General features: G+C 49.9%; 1 protein-coding gene across 2 annotated transcripts in view; it reads right to left on the bottom strand.

Moving 5' to 3' along the window:
- Positions 1-317: 317 nt before the first annotated feature.
- MLLT1 (MLLT1 super elongation complex subunit) overlaps positions 318-15695 on the bottom strand; it is a 32455-nt gene continuing 17077 nt past the window's right edge. Inside the window, exons 6-12 of one of the 2 annotated variants that reach the window (XM_033082188.2) lie at positions 13971-14516; positions 9373-9469; positions 8574-8685; positions 6791-6890; positions 6494-6565; positions 4941-5012; positions 318-4238 (exon numbers count right to left, since the gene is read on the bottom strand). In XM_033082188.2, coding sequence (XP_032938079.1) covers positions 4110-4238; positions 4941-5012; positions 6494-6565; positions 6791-6890; positions 8574-8685; positions 9373-9469; positions 13971-14516 — 1128 coding nt within the window. In that variant the 3' untranslated portion in view covers positions 318-4109. The remainder of the gene's footprint in view (positions 4239-4940; positions 5013-6493; positions 6566-6790; positions 6891-8573; positions 8686-9372; positions 9470-13970; positions 14517-15695) is intronic. The other variant, XM_033082189.2, reaches the window with a different exon arrangement.

Below are 15695 nucleotides of genomic sequence, written 5' to 3' on the forward strand. Positions count from 1 at the left end.
GCTCCCGGGGCAGACAGGGACAGGGACACTCCCACCCTGAGCTGTGCTGGGCAGTGCCAGGGCTCTGTCCTTGTGCCAAGGTCTGGCACGGCCTGGGAGCTCTGGGGATCCCCTCAAACCCCACAGGAGCTGCCCCAGGCCCAGCCCTGCTCCAGGAGCAGCGACCTGAACAAAGCTCAGATGGATTCAGGGACACTGGAGCCACCCCAATTCCCTTTTCTTGCCTTTCCCCTCCCAGGCCCGATGGTGTTACCTGTGCAAAGCCACAGTGCCCTCTCTGGAGAAACAACACAACAACCAAAAAACACTTCCAAGTCTTACTTTTCCATCTTACTTTATTTCACTTTTTCTAGAAAATTCCTCCATAGTTCCACAAATTTAACAAAAAGTTTAAAATTCAGGACAAACAATCCTGTAACGTATTACAAACATGAGTTTTTTTGTGTTTTTTTTTTTTTTAATCTTGCAGTTAAGTCTTGGCTCAGCTGCATTTCTTCCAGCTGAGTGAAGAACTTTCTCCCAACACAACTTTTAAAATCCTCAGGTGCTGAGGTATTTAATACCTCGGCTCTAGGCAGAAATACAATTAAAAATTCTCTAGAAGTTGAAGTACTTACATTTTTCTTTAGGAGTGCAAACTCATCTTGTCAGTTTTTGATGGCTATCCCACGCCCCAGGAAAGGAAGCCCGAGTTGGGTCCTTTTCTGTCGCAGGTGCCCGGGGGTGTCTCAGCACCAGCGGAGCCCCTGGGCGAGCAGGGAGGAGCCTCGGGCGAGCAGAGCCGGCCCCAGCCCAGCCCAGCCCCCGCGGAACCGGAGCCGCTCCTGGAGAGGCCCCTCGGGGAGGGACGTTTCAACCTCTCTCACCATCAAACACGATCCAAGATGTGACAAAAAAAAAAACTGCTTCTGGATTGTTGCATCAATTGCTCGGCTCGTTGTGATGCTCCCACGGGTGGCAGAGTCATTGCAGGTCCGTGGGCTCAGCCTGACCTCAGCCAGCCTCGCTCCCTCCGCGCCACAAACGCCTCAGCCGGGCTTTGCTGCCAGCCAAGCCTTCCTTTCCTCTCTTTTTAAACCTTTTCTAATTGTACATGTCAGTAATCAAAGCCTCAAGGCTCAACACATCGCAGACCAGGACCCAGGAAACGCTCCTGGCCCTCCCTGCCCTCTGAGCCAAGGGCAGGGATGGAGCAGGGTCCTGATCCCACCTCAACACGATTCCAACTCAGCATCTGGGGAAGCCCTGGGGCTGCCCAGCACCTTCTGTGCCAGCAGCACCACCACGAAGGACATGGAAAAGTAACAGAGTCCTGTCCATTCTCCTTGGAAAAACCATTATGGCTACAACTCAATTTGGGATTCTTTTTTTTTTTTTTCTTCCTTTTTTTAACAATGCAAGCTACTACACATCCTCGAGGACCTGAAGCAATGCCCAGAGCAGCACTGCTCCCTCCTTCCTAGAGTACAATAATCCATCCATGCTCTCAAGAGTGACACAAGAACAAACACTTTATCCACAAAAACCTGTACACAGCATGTTCAGAACAGCGTTCAGCCAGCCTAGAGGGAATCTACACAGGGAACTCCAAGGGGACACAAGATGAGGCCCAAATGTGACCATTCCTTGTCTGCAGAGTCACCCCTCCTGTGCTCCCCGACGCTACCACATACCCCAAAAAACATCAACTCTGTAGAACAACTAAGTACTTGCAAAAACCTTTTAGTAACAAATCAGCATGTGCACACAATGGAGAGGAACTATTGCTGGGGAACAATCCTACCTCGGGTTTTCAGGGGGATTATAAACAGTCTAAAAAAATCCATGTGTAAAATACTTCTTATAAAAACCAAACAAAATCCCTATCAATGCTCAGCAGACTCCACCAACAAAGTCACTTCCAGGACAGGACAATGCCTGAGGCTCAGAACAGCCTCCCAGGCAGGCTCAGGAACACACCCCAGGCATGTCCTGGGGCTGGCTGGGAGCTGGGAGCACGGCTGGTGGCAGGGGCAGGAGCAGGGACAGGACGGGGGTGGCAGCTCCAGCCCCTCGAGGGGCAGCTCTGTGACAGTCTGGAAGTGCTGGGAGCAGAGCTGGGGGAGGAGAGACCTGGGCAGAGACGGCAGCAAAGAACTCGGGAGAGCTGGGTCACACCCCCTGCTGTGGGGATGGGACAGTGCCACCACCCCCACCGCAGGGTGGGCACAGAGCTGCTCCCCAGCACAGCCCCACCGAGACACGAGGGGCTCACAGTGCCACCCACAGCTGTCACCACCAGCCTCCACCCTGGGGGTCCTGCTGCCACCTCCTCTCCTCTCTGCCCCCTGCCCTCCACCTTCCCTGGCCTTTCCATGCAGCCCTGGCATCGTCCAGCAAAAAAGAAAAGAGCTGAGATCACTGGTGTGACAGGGTTTGCACCTGGCATGAGCTTGAACTTCCATATATATATATATACACACATATATATATATATACACACACACATGACACATGAAAGGTGGTACAAGGACAAAATTAATGGGAATCGGGTCAACATGACCCAACTCAAACAAGCTTATCATCATATTGCCACTTCAGTTGATTAGTTGCAACATTTCCATGATAAAGAAAGGGGGAACCCAAAACAAGGGACAGCAAAGCTGGAGCGGTGCGACCCTCGCAGAGAGAGCAGAGGGGCTCCCCAGCACCGCTGCTCCCACAGCCCCTGCACAAGGACATTTGGCAAAAGCTTCCCCCAGCCCTCAGAAGAAGGAGCAATCCTGGGAAAATACTGAATTTAGGGAGCAGGAGTGTAACACAGCTTGGAGGAGGGCGCTGGGATTGCCCCATGCCCGCCTGGAGAACACTTGGAGGTCAATACTAGTTTAACTAGAAATGTGGGAGGGAAGGGGCTGCGTTAGTGTTTCTGTTTCCTGCACAGGCAGGGGGGGAGAGGGAGCAGGGAACAAACCCAGCTCCACCTCGTGTTTCACATCAGCTCTCCCGGGCGTGCCCAAAGATTTCAGCTCTCCCTTGTTTTGGTTTTCCCAAAGTACAGCCACTACTATAGGGGCCACTGTAAGGAGATTCCTCTTTGAGAACACAGAACAAAACCAATCACATGTTTTGGCAAAGTTATCAAACACTGACAAATGGAAAGACGACGGGTGAGCCCCATCTGGAGCATGGGATGCCTGGAGGTTGCTGTCCAGCTTCCTTACACTACAAATTGTCCACAAGAGGCATTGAACAAACGAGTCAAATCTTATTAAGCGCCTTCCCCTGCCAGAGCCATAAAAAAACAACAGAAAAACACACCCTTAAGATCATAAGACCCAACTAGGCCCTTCTTATACATACAGTACATACATATATATAATATATATATATAAAATATACAGCTTACAGTTTTGGAGTCCTATTACAGTTAAAGCAGACTGAAAAGAGTGGGACTTTGTTTAGGAGCTCAGATCAACAAACAAGACATCTCCAAACCCCAGGAGGAGACAGCAGGTTCCAGAGGCCTCCTCACCAAGCACAGAGTGTCCCTGCAGGGAGCTGAGGGTCCTGTCCCCACAGAGAGCCAGGTCACTGAACTGGTGGGTGATCCCAGCTGGAATGCAGCCAGAATCAATCCCCTCTCCTGTGCAGCAGAGCAGCAGGAGCCCGGGGAGCCTCCTGTGTCCCCGGTGTCCCAGCTCTGGCGCAGCCGCTGTCACCCCCAGGGCGCGGGGCAGAGCGGGAGGGCTCCGGGAGCTCTCCACAGGCTGGTCCTGAGCTCCGGGGAAGGGAACAGCATCCACTCTTCTTCAGAGCTCAGAGATGCCTGGAAAATGTGCTCTTGAAACACAGTTGCTCGAAGGGAATCCGCAAAGGTCGCGCTGTGCAGCCTAAGTGCAGCACGCCTGCTCTGCTGGGCGGGACAGACTCAGCAAGGCGGGCGCTGGTTTGAAGCCTACAAGAAAAGTGCAGCTGGCTGAGCATTCCTAGAGCATGGCTGTTCTCTAAGGCAGTGCTTCTTCGGGTGAGGCAGGAGGATAAGAAGGCCTAGTTCCATGGGGTGGTTTCCTGGTACCAATGGAGGGGATCTCTGGTTGAAGAGCAGAGGCAGCTTCCCAGGCCCAGCGTCATGTGGCCACGGCCTCCAGGTAGCTCTGCAGCTTGCGGACGGTCGTCTCATCCAGGGAGAAGAGGTCAAAGTCAAAGGTTGTGTTGGTGACATTGAAATGCCCGGTTTCCTCAATGAGATTCACGATCTGGGGATGGGGGATGGAAATAAGTACAGCACAGAGGGCAGCAGGTACACAGAGCCCACCCAGCCATTCCACCCCCTGGAGGGGCTCACAACAGGAAGGGAATCCTCTCCCCGAGAAAGCAAACCAGCTCCTCCTGCTGGCCTGACTCAGTCTGGACAGTGATGTGGGCATGTTTCCTTTTAATCATAAAATCCCAGAATATCCTGAGTTGGAAGTGACCCTCAGGGACCATCAGAGCAGCTCCTGGCCCTGCCCAGACCCCCCAACAATCCCACCCTGTGCATCCCTGAGAGCGGTGTCCAAACGCTCCTGGAGCTCTGGCAGCCTTGGGGCCGGGACCATTCCCTGGGGAGTCTGGGCAGTGCCCAGCACCCTCGGGGGGAAGAACCTTTCCCTGAGCTCCATGCCAAGGCCTGACACAGCTCCAGCCCTTCCTGGGCCCCTGCCCCTCTGCCTCCCCTCTGAAGGAAGCTGTCAGTCAGACCCAGCTGTCAGTCAGACCAGGAGATCCCAACTCTGGGATTGCTACCAGGATGGCAGAGAAGATGCCCACGCCACACTCCTGTACCATTTCCAACACAAACACTGCATGCACAGCTGATTTTGTTTTTTACTGTGTTTTTGCTCTCAAAGCAAAGCAGAAGCTGTGCTGCAGGGCCTGGCTGAGCCCCTGCACCCCCAGCTCCCAGGGCCAGTCTGTACCTGCTGGAGCACGTTGCGCTCCCGGAGTGCCATGAGCCGCCTGTGGAGCTCCACCAGCTCATCCGTGTAGGCCTGGAACACAAACAGGGACACAAACAGGGCTGGAGGCTGCCAAAGGGACTCCCAGTGAACAGCACAACAACTTGAGGCCCTTTCACACATTGCCATTTTTCCCCTACTTTTTTATTGCCTCTTCCTCCTTCTCAAGTATTGGGGACTGAGGACTTCCCTTAAATGCAAATGCTCTGAAGGCAGTTTTTTTTTTTTTAATATTTAATGACACCCACACCTGTAACCAGCTCCAAGAACTGGGCACAACCTTTAAGGACCTCAGTGAGGTGAAGTTCACCTTTGTGACCTTCAGTGTGAGCTCCTCATCAGTGGGTTCTCCTAATTAACTCCAAATTAGGTGAAAACATCACGTGCATCAGTGACCAAAACCTCAGCAATCTGCTGAGCAATGACCTGCATTTAAGGAAGGAAAAATTCCTGGAGTGCACTGTATTCCCAGATAGTTTTACCTAAATGACAACAGGAAATGAAGGGTTGTTCACAGGCTCAGTATGTTCATTGTTCTTAGGCAAGAGTGGTTGGGTTTTTTCTTAATTTTAGGTTTTTTTAGGCAGCCAACAACAGGTCTGTATCATCAAAACTGATTCACAGAATCAGTGAATTACAGATTGGACCCTGCTCTGCCCTCCTTGGAGGCAAAGAATGAGGGAATTTCATTGAACAAACAAAGGTTCCAACTAAACCTGCAAAGGAGAGCATAAAATAATCTTTACTTTATAAGATCAAAGGCAGATGAAACTGCCTTTTAATGAAGTGCCCCAGCACTGCAGCAGTGACCAGGCCATTGGTTCAGACAAAGGGCAAACAAATACAACACATTCAGCATTCTGCCTATGAACACCACCTGGGGCTCCAGCTATTTAATGTACACAATTTCTGCAGTGTCACACTCCAAAGTCTGTCCTTTCAACATCTGGTTTTTGTTAAACTCAAGCTTTTACCCTGCTGAGACAGAACAATGAACAGGCTGGGCTGATTCAGGTGGTTTTGTGTAAGTGAGGCCCAACTGTTCTGTGATGCTCAGCTCCTCAATCACAGAATCCTGGAATGGTTTGGGTGGGAAGGACCTTAAAGTTCATCTCATTCCACCCTGCCATGGCAGGGACACCTTCACTGTCCCAGGTTGCTCCAGCCTGGCCTTGGGCACTGCCAGGGATCCAGGGGCAGCCACAGCTGCTCTGGGCACCCTGTGCCAGCCCTGCCCACCCTCCCAGGGAACAATTCCTGCCCAATATCCCATCCAGCCCTGCCCTCTGGCAGTGGAAGCCATTCCCTGTGTCCTGTCTCTCCATCCCTGCCATTCCCTGTGTCCTGTCCCTCCATCCCTGCCATTCCCTGTGTCCTGTCCCTCCATCCCTGCCATTCCCTGTGTCCTGTCCCTCCATCCCTGCCATTCCCTGTGTCCTGTCACTCCATCCCTGCCATTCCCTGTGTCCTGGCTCTCCAGGCCCTCATGGAAGTTCCCTCTCCCCAGGACACACCTTGTCATACGTTCCCTTCTTCAGGATCTTCTCTGGCTTGTTACAAGACTCTGGGCTTTTCCTTCCAGATGCCTGAGGGGAAAACAAATGAACAACAGGAGCAAAATTAGTTCAGGAAACACGAGGGTGTCACAGCAGAGGAATCACCTGTCTGCTGAGGTCAGGAGTAGGGAGAATGTGGTGCAAGTGAGAATTTCCAAGGCAGGGAGCAGGGGAGGTGGGAAGCAGAGCTGGGGGAGGTGGGAAGCAGAGCTGGGGGAGGTGGGAAGCAGAGCTGGGGGAGGTGGGATCTCACACCTTGTTGTTTGCTGGGGGCAGTTTCTGCCCAGGAGGCGGCTCCCGGCTGGGCGGGCACGAGTCGGCGCTGTTGTCACTGTCACTGTCACTGAGGCTCAGTCTGAAAAACCACCAGCACAGAATGAGCAGCAGCAAACTCAGCAGCTGCCAGCTGAGCCACACAGAGCTCAGTGAAATTCTCTCCTTTATCACAGACTACTGCACTGGTTGGGAGAATGAATCCCTTTTTCCCAGCTGGTGTCACCTTGCATTCCCAGAGCAGGGAGCTTTAGGTGACACATCACAGAGCTCAGCTCTGGCATACACAGGTCCCCTAAAACAGCCAAGCACACTTCATTTCACAAACACCAACTGTTCAGGAATTCCTCCCAACGTTACAAAGTACCTGCATGAGAGGTTCACTGACACCTCCACAGGCAAAAAAGCATTTAGTGTTGCTGCTGGTGTAACCTCCAAGATTTCCTATTTATTCTCATTCTCCTTTGGCCCTACAGATATGGCAGGTGTCCTTCCTGGGGTGAACTAAACTGGTTATCCCCTAAAGATCTACAAAAATACTCTTCAAAGTCTCTCCATTCTTGTTTCATTGATGATGACAAATGCAATAATGGATATTTATTTGTTTGTTTTGGTAACCACCAGCAGCATTTCCAATGTGCAGCTGCTCTTTGGGCCAAGCATTGGGGTTCAAGTATTCACTGAGACTCCAGCTTTGGGCTGTAAGAGCATTTCCTGAGGGAAGAAGGATGAAGTCCAACCCCTTCCAGGGCCTGGAGCAGGAAACAGCTGTCCCTGGGTGCAGAGGAGAGGAGCAGCCAGCACAGGGTGGGCAGAGAGGGACTCCTGAGCCCAGGCAGTCACAGGCAGCCAGAGCAGCACCCTCTGCCTGTCCCCTACACATCCCTGATCTCTGCAGATCAAAGGTGTCACACCCAGCAGCTCTGCAGAGATCTCAGGGTCACAACTGAAGGGGCTCAGACACCAACACCTGCCAGCTCAGCACCTCTCTGTGTTCTGCAGCCAGCCCTGCTCTGTGTCCCCAGCTGGGCTAAGGGACCCCAGTGCTGGGAAGGATGAGGATTTGACAGGAAGGTCTCACAGATATGTGTGTATAACAGAAACATCTTTGAATGTAGAATCTGAAGAAGAATAGAAATGATAGCAAGTTTTGATATAGAAGAAAAGAATTGCTGAGCCAGTCTTACTGGGTAGGTAAGAAGGAAAAGGACAAGTGAGTTGGAAGGGGCTTTTATGACTCAGCAAAAGATAAATCTACCTCAAACAAAAGATGTTTTTACCAAGCAAAAAGATTTTCACAGACACACAAAAATGTCATGTTGCAAGTAGAGGAAAGATCTCAATTTTTCACTGCAAGAAAACTGTAAAACTTTTAGCTTAAACTGTAACATACTAACTTTTGGTGATTGGAACATAGTAACATGAATGTGGTAATGTAGTAGTTAGGACAGGTTATAGCAATAGTAAAGGTGTTGATTGGTTGTTATGCAATAAGATGCACAGCAGAAAAAGAGATAGAATGCTTTGTAACATGAATGGAACAGAGCTTCAGGACACACAGCTGGCTCACAGTCAGCAGCTCCAGGCTCACCCATGACCTCCAACTGCTGTAACCTCATCTGTGCAATAACCAGCATCTCAGGAGCCCTCTGAAGGCTCTGTCCGACTCTTCCACCCCACACAGACTCCTCCCCCAATGGAGAGCCCTCAAACCCCCAAGGCAGAGGGCAGAGAGCTCCCCACCCCGTTCCGGATTTGTTACCACCTGGAATCGCGGCTGACGGGGTTGGCTTTGACCGCCGCCTCCTCCCCCGAGGAGCTGTCGTCATCATCCGACTCCTCCGACTGCAGATCCTCCACCATGGAGCGCAGGGGGCCTGGCCACGGGGAGAAGGGAATTCAGCAGCAGCACACAGCTCCAGGCAGGCCCAGCACACAGGGACACAGCCTGACTGCAGGGACAGGGGACTGGGGAACGATGCCCTGCCCCAGGCTGCAGCAGAGCTGACAAACTTTACAACTCCCTCCCCCTCCCTTCCCAAGTGAGAACAAAAGGACACATTTTTCATCTGTGTGGGGCTGATTTAAATGTCACTGGAGACAGGAGCAGCACAGTATTTGGAACATTTACTGTTGCCAGTTTCCCTCTCTGGGTTATCAGTGGAGGGATCTGAGAAAGGAGCTGTTACACACTGGCAAAGTGATGAATGGCACATTTATAATTTTTAATAAAACATAGATGAGATTGGAGAAGAACTGTTCTGGTGATTCTACAGATCAGGCAGCAGCAACACATTTATAAACTGAGGCAGAAACCAAAGCCAAAAGGGAAAGAACCAAATCCACAGGGATTCCCTACTCATAAATTAGCTGCCAAGAGAAGAAAAATACTTGTTCATGATGTTATAACATTATTGCCTTTTCTTGCTGAAGCATCACAGCTCCAACACATGGCTGCATGCAAGAAACTGGATTATTATAGTGCTGGAAAAGCACATTTAATTCTCCTGAGCCTTTTAAGGTTACACAAGGAAGGTTTTAACAAACTGTATCTTGCAACACACCTTGACTGTGGTTCTGAGATGGCTCGAAATCAGAGTCAGAGCTGGAGTCGGAGCTGGAGCTGGAGTTGGAAGGGCTGGACTGGACAGACTTAACCCCCCATAAAAGGGAAACAAAAGAAAAAGAATCTTAATCTTTCTAATCCAGAAAAGCAGAGCACACAGCACTGTGAGGCAGGAGCACCTGAGCACTCTACAGCCTCACCCAGCACTGAATACAGTTCCTGGGGTAACAGAAAAAAATCAAAGTGTGAGGTGAATAAAAACATTTATGGAAGTCTGGCAGGATACAGATCAGCACTCCTGGGAGCAAGATCAAGGACTCCCATCACACCCCTTCACACCACGAGCTTCAACCCCCCCAGATGCTGATATGGAGCATCTGGAAAACATTTCCATGAAAACCCTTAGTTTGAAGTGTGACAAATGACCAGCACAGAACCCACAATGACCCAGAACCTCTTAAAAAGTGTAATTATTGTAGCCACCAAAGTTCCCTTGAATCTCAGACTGATCACTGACCATGAAATCACAGAGTCATGGAGTGGTTTGGGTTGGAAAGGACCTTAAAGATGATTTAATCCAAACCACCATCCCAGGCTGCTCCAATCCCCAATGTCCAACCTGGTCTTGGACACTGCCAGGGATCCTGGCACCTGTGCCAGGGCCTGCCCACCCTCCCAGGGAACAATTCCTGCCCAATATCCCATCTGACCCTGCCTCTGGCAGTGGAAGCCATTCCCTGTGTCCTGTCCCTCCATCCCTTATGAACAATTTCTCTTTCCTGCAGGCTCTTTCAGGCACTGGAGTGCCACAATGAGCTCACCCCAACACTTCTCCAATGAATAATCCCAGTTCTCTACCCTCTTCCTCACAGACATGGAGATGTCTATCCCAACTAGTTCACATAACTCCAAAATTAATCCTAAATTATTATTATTATATCCCACACCCAGTTGTTTCTACACCAGTTTGGGTGATCCACTTAACTGTGAAAACATAACAGAGAAAAACTCAATCCTTGTGACCTCAACTCCTGTCAGCACTTGGCAGAAATAGCAGGAGTGTCCTGTGCAGGTGAACAGTGAATGAACGACTGCTAACAGCAGCATCCAGGAAGTAAATTTGGGTGAGACTGGGAGATTTTAATGGTAAATCGATACTGAGCAGCAATCCCCTGCAACAGCCTTGGGAACCGCCAGAGGGCACAAGAGGCCACAGCAACTCCCTCTGCCCCAAACTGCTCCTAAAACCCCTGAAAATTGGGGTTTGGTACTCAGGAGGGGTCTCCTTTAAGGATTCTCAAAGTACTGTAATATCTTGCCTTTTTAGAAGTATTTCCCTGGAAATCAGAATTCCAGTTTCACTGTTTGGTTCCTAGGAATCCACTTAGTACTACTGCAGAAAATCTGATGCTGGAAGAATCACACAAACCCACTGATAAATAATTTGACACAGGAAGGGTTAATACTATCAAATCCTCGAGACAGGCGCTAAGAGGCACATTAGCAGCTTCAGTAACTGATAAGTGAAAGTGGCAGCAGAATTTTCTCCTCCAAGATCACCCTTTATAATTTGCTCACAGAATCCCTCCTGCTTGTGCCCCATCCCCACCTTGTCCCCAGCCCAGAGCTCTGAGTGCCACATCCAGAATTCCTCAGACACCTCCAGGTATGGGCACTCCAAACCTCCCTGGGCAGCCCCTTTTGATTCCTGAGCACCCTTTCCATGCAGGAATTCTTCCTGGTGTCCATCCAGCCCTCCCTGGCCCAGCCTGAGGCCGTTCCCTCTTGTCCTGTCCCTGTTCCCTGGAGCAGAGCCCGACCCCCCTGGCTGTCCCCTCCTGTCAGGGAGTTGTGCAAAGCCAGAAATTCCCCCTGAGCCTCATTTTCTCCATCCTGAGCCCCTTTCCAGCTCCCTCAGCCCCTCCTGGTGCTCCCCTTCCCCAGCTCTGTTCCCTTCCCTGGACACACTCCAGCCCCTCAGTGTCCTTCGTGTCCTGTGGGGCCCAGAACTGGACACAGCACTGGAGGTGTGGCCTCAGCAGTGCCAGCACAGAGGGACAATCCTGGTCCTGCTGGCCATACCATCACACAAGAATTTCATTATTTCAGTGTAAGAAGGGGGATAATGTGTCAAAACCAGTATTACAATCCTTGGGAAGGGTTCAGGAACAAAGGAGAAGAATTGAACAATTCTAATATCAGGTCTGTTGGGACTTTGCAGCAGCCCTGCTGTTCAGGGAAGTGGACAGCAGAACAAACAGGTTGTCAGGAGCAGCTGTGGCTGCCCCTGGACCCCTGGCAGTGTCCAAGGCCAAGCTGGACAGAACTTGGAGCAGCCTGGGACAGTGAAGGTGTCCCTGCCCATGGCAGGGGATGGAAGTGAATGAATTTAATGTCTCTTCCAACACAACCACTGTGGGACTCTGTGAGTATTTTGAAGCTAACAGACAACTCCTGCATCTGACCCACAGCTCCAATCCTACATCCCTCATTCCTGGCAATCTGCAAGTCTTCCCTTAAAATGACTTCACAGGAGCTAAGCAGCAGCTGTTGGAGATAGCCCATCCCTCCTTTTGCCATGAACCATCAGCCCTGAGCAGAGGAGGGTACAGAAGGACATGCTCAGTGCTCAGTGACTGTCACCAGGATGTGACCAAAGCCACAGCAACAATGGCAAGAAGCAATGCTGCTCCCATCCCTGCCTCTGCCTTTTGTCAGCACTGGGGCAGCCAAGCATGAGGCCAGCTCAGGGAACTGGGTTTGATGGGGAAAAAAAAAAAAAGGGTAAAAAGAATAGGAATAAGGGCCAAGTAATTTCCAGCAGGAGCTGAAATAGCAGGAGAAACTCCATCCCTGTGCAGAGTCCCTATCTGAGCTCCCAGGCCAGCAGCACAAATGGGAGCAGGGCTGCTCCTCTCCACAGCAGCCTGCAAAGATGTCAGCTGGGAGCCACCGTGGAGCTGCAGCCCTGGAGCTGTTGCACAATCCCCTGGCTGCAGCAGCAGAGCTGATTGAAGAGTTTCCGGGCCCTGCTCCACCTCCAGCTGCTCCCTCACTTCAGTGATGTGGCTCCCACAGCTCCACACTCAGCTGTGCCAGGAGAGGCTGGAGCAGCAAGCAGAGTGCTGGGAGCAGGGAGATCCCCTCAGGGTGCACAAGGACTCCAGAGCTGTGCTCAGCTCAGGGACAGAACCTCTGGGCAGCTGTCACCTCTCCCTGTCTGTCACACTGCTGTCCCCAGAGCCTGCTGGGCAGGACAGGCTGCAGCAGATGCTGAGCTCACTGTCACAGGCTGTGGTTTCAGGGACAGCCTGGCAGCACTGAGAGGGTTTGGGGACACCTTGGGGACAAGGGAGGACACTCTGGGATCAGCAGTCACAGGTTGCAAGGAGAGCTGTGCACTGAGATGTGGAGCTGGCTGAGCACTGCTGCACTTTGGGTAGAGGCTCAAAGGGGACAGGACCTGACTCTTCTTAGTGCCCCGTGTGCACACTGAATCCAGCTGGGAAGTCAAATCATAAAATCCCAGAGTGGTTTGGGTGGGAAGGGACTTAAAGCCCATCCAGTGCCACCCCTGCCATGGCAGTGACACCTTCACTGTCCCAGGCTGGCCTTGGACACTGCCAGGGATGTGACTCCTCTGCAGAGTGCAATCAACACACGCCCAATAAACTCTTCTACTGAGAATCCTCCAGAAAAAAAATCCTTCCTGACAAGCACATCAATATTTGTTGTATCACAGTGCTGATTAAATCATAATGCAAACTGTCCCTAGAAAATTCAGCTTAATAAAATAAACCTTTCTTGACGTGGTCAGGAGGAACCAGTTCCAGAATTCCCATGACATTATCCTGTGAACCCTACTATAAGATCTATGGCTTCTTTATAACAAATATACAAGTGAAAAGCAGCAAGAGCTTGGATTTGTCTGTCTCTTCTTGCATTTTTTTTTGCCTTCTTTTGGAAAACACTTTTTAGAAAACAGAGGATGAGGAATGTTCTCAGTTGTAAAAAGGAAAAAAAATATTTAGACAGCTTTTAAAAATAGTAGTACAAGAACATAATTTGTTTTATGCTTCACAACACAACTTATTTAGATTTAGTGGCATGTGGTTGTATTTTGAGCTCCAGCCAATGGCACATTTCTTACAGGCCACGGCAGGAAGAGGGGTTTTATTTACATTTTAATACTGGGGTTTTTTTGTTACCAAAACTGAGATATTTCCTTCCATTCTGAAATAAGATCTAAAACATTGCCATTGTGAGCAGGCAGAAAATGTCTCTGTATCTCTTGTGGCTCTGCAGATGTCACTGCATGGGATGAATAAGGGACCACAGATTTAAACTCTGACTTTTAGGTAACTGCCTGCAGATAAATCTCAATAAAAGTTTGGATCTGAAACAGCAGCTAAATCACACAGGAGGAACATTTAATATTGACTGGAGTTTCAAAGAAGAATTTTGAGATGCAACCCAGCCTAAGCATTTACCAATCTGCTGCTCTATCTCCTCTGAGAGATTATTTTTAACATATTTTTCAGGCAGGGATTTAACTTCATCCTTCCCAACCCTGGTAAAGAATAAATCCCTACTCACCTCTGACTTGAAAGAAGTTTCATCCTCTGAGTTTGACTCCTCCATTTCCACAGGCTTTTTGATCTCCTTGGCCTCGCTCTCAGATTTTACCTTTTCCACTTTGGCATTCATCTTCTCCTTGGTTTGTTTCTTCTCTGGATATGAGGAAGACGAGGTTCTGGGAGATGTCCCCAGGATATTCTTTACCCCTTTGGAGCTACTCTTTTTTTGTTTTTTGGCACTAGGCTTTGGTGACTCCACGTTGGAGGGCCTCTTGCTGGAAGACTTCAGCTCCGGCTGCGGCCCCCCCTTTGGAGAGGTGTTCTCCAGTTTGGTCTCCTTCACGGCCAGTTTTGGTTCCTTGAAAGCAGCTTTTGGAGGTGCCTTCTCCTCCTTAGGCAGTTTGTTCTCAGTTGGTTTTCTGGAGGAGTCCTTCAAAGGCTTGTTCTGTTCTCTCTCAAGGTCTTTGGAGGAGTTTTTGCTCTCAGAGTCTTTCCTGGGCCTCTCCCTGTGCTCCTTGGTTACTTTATGTGGCTTGGATGCTTTGCTACTTTCCTTGTTTGCATCCTAAAATTCAGCAACAGAAACATGCAAGCTGGGTATGAAACTGCAGCTCTGCACAGAATGATAAAACACATCCTCATAAATCACATGGCAGTGTTTGTTCCCCACAGAAATCCACCCCCACACACCCAGGTAAACATCCACACTTCCCTCAAGGTGCTGCACACAAACTGCCACTGTGCACTTCAACATTTAGGAAAGGATGGAACATGTTCTGCTCCTTTCCAGGGTCTGTCAAAAGTCTAGAAACACCTACAGATGTTTAATTCAGGTTTAACCTGAATGCAAACACAGATGCACCTCCCAGGGTACCCTGGAGGAAGGGAAGCAGAAGAATGTTGTTTCTTTAGCAACTGGCAATTTTCACCAGAGCTCATCTCAGAGCCCTGCATTTCTCTGTTGTGTTTTCCAGTGCTTAATTCCTGAGCAAAATTAAATCAGCCACTAACAGGTAAGTCATCTTCACTCTGTTTTATAACATCAGAAGGCATAACTGAAGTGCCAGAGTGTTCAGAGCCCTGAAGAACACGGCTATCAGAATTGAATTACACTGGAAAATGAATTGTTGTTAATACCTGTGACTGTTCAGGCTGATAAAGTGCATGTAATCTGCTCCAAAACACATTGCTTGGGGATTGTTTCTCCCATGTAGGATTATACAAAAATAACTTCAGTACATAAGGGAAAAGAAGAAAAAACTGTTCTTTGGAAGTCTCAGGACCTGGCTCCTGCTGGATGCAAACACCCAGTCTGGAAAGCACCCACTGCATCAAGTGAAGTGGATTTGATGTTCTCTCCAGCACTGCCCTGAGGACACAGCAGGGGCTGACTTTCCACTCAGCCTTCCTGCCAAGAGGTGCAGGGACTCAGAGTGCTGGGCATGGCAGACAGAGAGAGCCACAGAATCCATCCTCAGCATGGAGGACACAACCAGAACAGTCAGAGAGCATTTCATCTGCCTTTAAGGAAGATACTATTCACCAAAAATTCCCAGTCTTGCACATTTAATTTTCTTTTCAAAACTTCCCTGGAGAGAAGTCTATCAGATCATAAAAAAGCCTCCTAAAGGCTGGGAAGTTCCAGACCATTAACTACTGAACTGCAGAGTACAAGGAGGTTCAGAATTAGCAGCAGCCAGGAACAGCTGCTGAACAAGCTCTGAGCAGCCTGGCCTGAAAGACT

This window comes from Catharus ustulatus, chromosome 29, assembly GCF_009819885.2.
Source record: "Catharus ustulatus isolate bCatUst1 chromosome 29, bCatUst1.pri.v2, whole genome shotgun sequence".
NCBI lineage: Eukaryota > Metazoa > Chordata > Aves > Passeriformes > Turdidae > Catharus > Catharus ustulatus.